Source organism: Bidens hawaiensis, unplaced genomic scaffold, assembly GCF_021521415.1.
Source record: "Bidens hawaiensis isolate Kalapana, Puna unplaced genomic scaffold, B.hawaiensis_p1.1 tig00018012_1, whole genome shotgun sequence".
NCBI classification, from domain to species: Eukaryota; Viridiplantae; Streptophyta; class Magnoliopsida; order Asterales; family Asteraceae; genus Bidens; species Bidens hawaiensis.
Genome location: NW_027492717.1, coordinates 284,955 through 289,661, shown reverse-complemented (window position 1 = coordinate 289,661; position 4,707 = coordinate 284,955). Strand labels below are relative to the sequence as shown.

The following is a 4,707-nucleotide window of genomic DNA, read 5'->3' as shown; positions in this document are numbered from 1 at the left end:
GGCTACTCAGTTTTAGAGTAGTCATGTGTTAAACAAAAATATACTGTTTATGATCTTCAGCGCTATGAATTATGTATTAAACAAAACATGTTATGTTAGCACTGAGTTTTGACAGTTTATAACAAATAATATTATTACTCATCGTTTTCGCTCATTCAATACTGACAATCGTCCGATCCTTGCATTTGCGAAAATTTTGAACTCGTCACCTCACTTTTGAACGAGCAAGCACCATACCACTAGACCACTATGTCATTGGTATCACATTAGTACTGACAAAGAACGGCTGCCCAAATACAACGGATCAAACCGGTCTGATCAAGTTAAGCTTTTGGCATTATCAGTCAAGCTGATAGACCAAAAAACTCGAAACATTGGCCATGCAAATATGCCGAAATTTCAATTAATCTAAAACAGTAACTTATACAAAAGCCCGGATTAAATATTTCAAAACTCTAGCAATAACTTGTACAGTTTCTCATTAGCGAATGGGCCCGTTTACTAGAACAGCTCAAACTCAAGATGCCCTTCAGACGACTCGTAATCCAAATACTTTTTAGCTTTCTCCAAAGACGCGGCTTTAGAAACCGTGACATCATACGGTTCGGGCAGCTCAGGCGGAGATGCACAACATATCAAAGCCCAATTCAACCCATCAAAAAACGGGTGCTGTTTGATTTCAGCCGCCCCTCTTTGTGACCCCAATCGGTTTTCGGGCTCTTTTACTAATAACCCCTTAATCAAATCCCGAGCTTGAAAACTAACCAGGGGCGTTTCGGGAAACCTAAGACTTTCCAAAATCACATTCGCTAACGTCTCGTCATTTCCCGGACCTTTAAACGGCGTCCTCCCATATAGAAGCTCGTATAGGAAGATACCAAACGTCCACCAATCGACTGCACTCCCGTGACCCTCGCCTTTGATGATTTCAGGAGCTAAATACTCATGGGTCCCGACAAATGAGTTGGATCGAGCTTCTGTCGGCTCAGCCACAAGCTGTGGTAACAAGCGGTTTATTGCCACTAGGTCGGGTTTTGGTTTCCGGGCTTTTGGTTTGGATAAGATTCTAGACTTGAAACACGAGACTTGTTGACAGGTGGATTTGATGCAAAACGGGTCGATACAGCTTGAGCCAGCACACGGGCCCGACATTCTGGGTGGCTCAACAGGCCCAGAAGATGGTTGGACTAGAACTGGGTTGACTGGACATCGAAGTGAAAGGTCAAAATCTGTAACCATGATGTGACCGTCTTCTCGAACTAAAATGTTTTCGGGCTTTAAGTCTCGGTATACGATTCCAAGCATATGTAAGTATTCTAGGGCAAGAAGTACTTCCGCTACATAGAATCTGTATAGATAATTAATAAGTTAATTAGGATTACAAAAATGATATCATTAACATTCCAAATTTTTATATAGAATGATTTAAGAGAAGCGAAATTCACGCTTTTTTTATAAAAAGACCTAAATCATTTTAAAATTTCTGCAGAAAAAAGAAACAAACTACACACCTTTTTTCCTATTTTAGCAACAAATTTTAAATTAGACACAAATTATCACCAGACTAAGCTTTAAAATCAACAAACATCAGAAACAAACTCATCACCAATTTTAGCACCCAGCCTCATATTAACTGATTTTACAATTGGTTGATGCCATGTCAGTTGCCACATAATCAGAGGCTTATGTGAAATAAAACCTAAGAACAAGTTTTATTGTGAATTTTTTTTTTTAAAATTGATCTTTTTATAAAGGAAAATTGGTTTTGAATAATCCCAACTATACCCTATTGGCAAATATCAGTTCCAACTTACACACTTTTGGCTGGTGGCCGTCCCAACTAAAGGTGTATTTTCTTTCCAACGGTCTGCGACTAACGGATGGCTAACTCCGTTAGTCCGTTGTTTACGTGGCAAACCTATCGGACCGTAGGAAAATAATATTATTTGCCAATAGGGCATGGTTGGGATTATTTAAAACCAATTTCTTAAAAGTAAGCTGATGATTATTGCCATGTAATGCTGCCACATAGATGTTTATGGACAACTAGGCGCGCCACATAAGCATCAGACTAACGGATAGTTAACTCCGTTAGTCACGAACCGTTGGTAAAAAATGCACTTTTAGTTGGGACCGGCACCAGCCAAGATATTTAAAACCAATTTTCCTTTTATAAAACTATTACTTAAAGACTTCCAAATGCCAATGTTTCAGACACGAAATGGCCCATATTACACACACACACACACACACACACTAAAACAACAAAATTATACCATCGAAGCCAATTTAAAAATGGCCAACTAACCGTTGAAAAATGACCATAAAAAGGTGTAAAATGGTTTTCTATATTGAGAGTAATTTAAAGTTGGTTGCTACATGTGGTAAAAATGTAAAGACCATTCTATTTCGTGCACTTTGCCCTGATAATATAATAATAAAATACAAAATCAGAGACCAGAAATTTAACTAACCGTGCAGCTTGTTCATGAAAATATCTAGCAGGCTGCTTCTGCCTAAGAACATGCAAATCACCACCTGGACAATACTCCATAACCAAACAGGACAAATTCTCAGAAACAAAATGAGCATAAAGCGTAGGTAAAAACGGGTGATCCAAAATGCTCAAAATCTCTCTTTCCATATGTGCCCGAGGCATCTTTTGCCTTCTTTCCAAGAACTCGTTATCCATAACTTTAATGGCAAAAGGGTAGTTTGTGCCGACCAATTCAGCAAGATAAACCGTACCAATATCTCCACAACCAAGTTTTTTCAACAGGTTAAAATGTCTCAATCCAAGAAACCCGTTTTGTTTCATCATATGATTAATCGCCTGCCACCTAATATCTTTTGACATATGTGGTCGGTTGATAATAATGCATCCACTGAGGTTTCTTTCTTCACTAATGCTAGTACTACTACTGTATTCACATATGCTGCTATTTGAACTTTGAGTGAATTCACCTTTGTCTCCATATTTTGAGTTCTTACTGTGTAATACAGAAATGGTTTTACCATGGCTGGTCAAAGGGTTGACTTTTCTGTTCACACCATTGTCTGTGCTACTTGAAGAAAGAGGAGATTGTGAGTCCTTATTGGGCTCGGTTTTTGTATCCTTTATAGCGCAATTGCATTTTTGGCATATTAATTGAGACTTCACCGGAACAGATGCATTAGAAGCGGTAGTTGCAGTAGTCAACTCTTGTTTTGACTTTTTCTTCACCAGGGTTTTGGTTCGAATAACTGTCTTGACAGCACGAGGCGACATTCTTATTGACTTTCCTTTGTAACGTGACCTTGGAGTTGACTTAGTTGGCGTAACATTACCCTTGTCACGGCTATTTACTGGGTTGACTTCAGATTTGACTTCAGAGTTGACTGAATCAAATGAACTTTCGGGTTGAATTGGTGAAGGGACTGAAATAATCTTCTTTTCTTGTACTGTTTCATTTGAAGATTGGCTATCGGATTCTGGTTCGCGTAACATCTCCTTCAAAAGTCCAACACTTTTTGTTGACTTTTCAAGATTAAACCGAGGGGTTGACTGTGGACTGTTGCTATATGGCATTGACAATCTTTTCATGGCAGCCATTTCCGAAGCTTGAGAAATGCATAATCCCCTTAACGCTTGTTTTAAAGACACCGGCTCTTGGTACCCGATTCCGGAAGAAGATGATAAACTCATCCTCATTGGCTTCTTTGACGGGTTTTTTCTAGGCGTGGCCCCACTTGTTTCATCAGAGTAGCTAGAACCGTTGAATGAATGTCTGATATTTATACCTTCAAATAACTTATTGATGTCATCCTCCATATATCTACTGCAGCCCTTAGCCTTTTTCCCTTTATCATTCAAGCCAGGTTCATCTTTCAATTCAACAATCTCATGGGTACCATAAAGGGAACCCATTTATCGTAATGTTTTCCTCAGATAATTATATGGTGCAAGAAAGCCAAAAACTGTCAACCAAGAGCTATGCACCTGAGTCCACGTTGAAACATATTATTATAACTTTTAGACAAGATAAAAGTTAAATGAACCCTGCAAAGAAACACATGAAAAAATCAGTCAGGTCACCTTTTTTCGTTAAAAGAAGCTCAATTTAATCAGAAAGTATATGACTAACTCAACTTATAAACATCAATCAGTTTTTCCAAAGTTGAAGGAGATATTTCCAATCCTTTATGATTAATTTTATCAATGTAATAATTTATTACACAACTTGCAAAGCAATACTCTTGGTTATTGCATATCAAACTCTCAAAAGTATATAACATTTTTTAACAATTTATATTGAAAATTGATATTGAAACTTCCCAAATTTCTGTGAATCTCAATAACCAAAACATTGTATGCAACAAAATCAAGTCATATGGGACCAGGAGAATAATAAATATGCAGAAAAATAGCATTCTAGTCACTATGAGCATATATTATTCATTAATGTAATCAATCAAAAAAAATGTGATAGATAATAGATTAACTGATATGAAGAAAAATAAGCGATTTAGAAAAACCTAAATCCCATACAAAATAATGATTAATAAACTGTAAGCAAAAAGTTGTTTGGCTAATCATGCTAAGGTTTAGTTAGGCTTCGGTTATCAACCGAACCAAAAACCAATGCACTAACCAAACCAATTTCCGTTATCAGTTTTTGATTATTTTTGAAAAATCGAAAATCAGTTCTCGGTAATCGGTTTCGGTTA

At 37.2% G+C, this 4,707-nt stretch overlaps 1 protein-coding gene across 1 annotated transcript; it reads right to left on the bottom strand.

Moving 5' to 3' along the window:
• Positions 1 to 372: 372 nt before the first annotated feature.
• Positions 373 to 4,044, bottom strand: LOC143555184 (serine/threonine-protein kinase D6PKL1-like). The gene is made up of 2 exons (XM_077044785.1): positions 2,475 to 4,044; positions 373 to 1,348 (listed from the first exon to the last, which is right to left on the bottom strand). The coding sequence occupies exons 1-2, from the start codon at positions 3,905 to 3,907 to the stop codon at positions 502 to 504; spliced, it is 2,280 nt and encodes a 759-aa protein (XP_076900900.1). The 5' UTR covers positions 3,908 to 4,044; the 3' UTR covers positions 373 to 501.
• Between the last annotated feature and the right edge of the window lie 663 nt (positions 4,045 to 4,707).

Excerpts from the sequence above, each read along its gene's own strand:
- LOC143555184 (XM_077044785.1), bottom strand. The coding sequence starts at position 3,907 with ATGGGTTCCCTTTATGGTACCCATGAGATTGTTGAATTGAAAGATGAA. Across the intron at positions 1,349-2,474 it reads TTTCATGAACAAGCTGCACG|ATTCTATGTAGCGGAAGTAC; the intron begins GTTAGTTAAATT and ends TTATCTATACAG.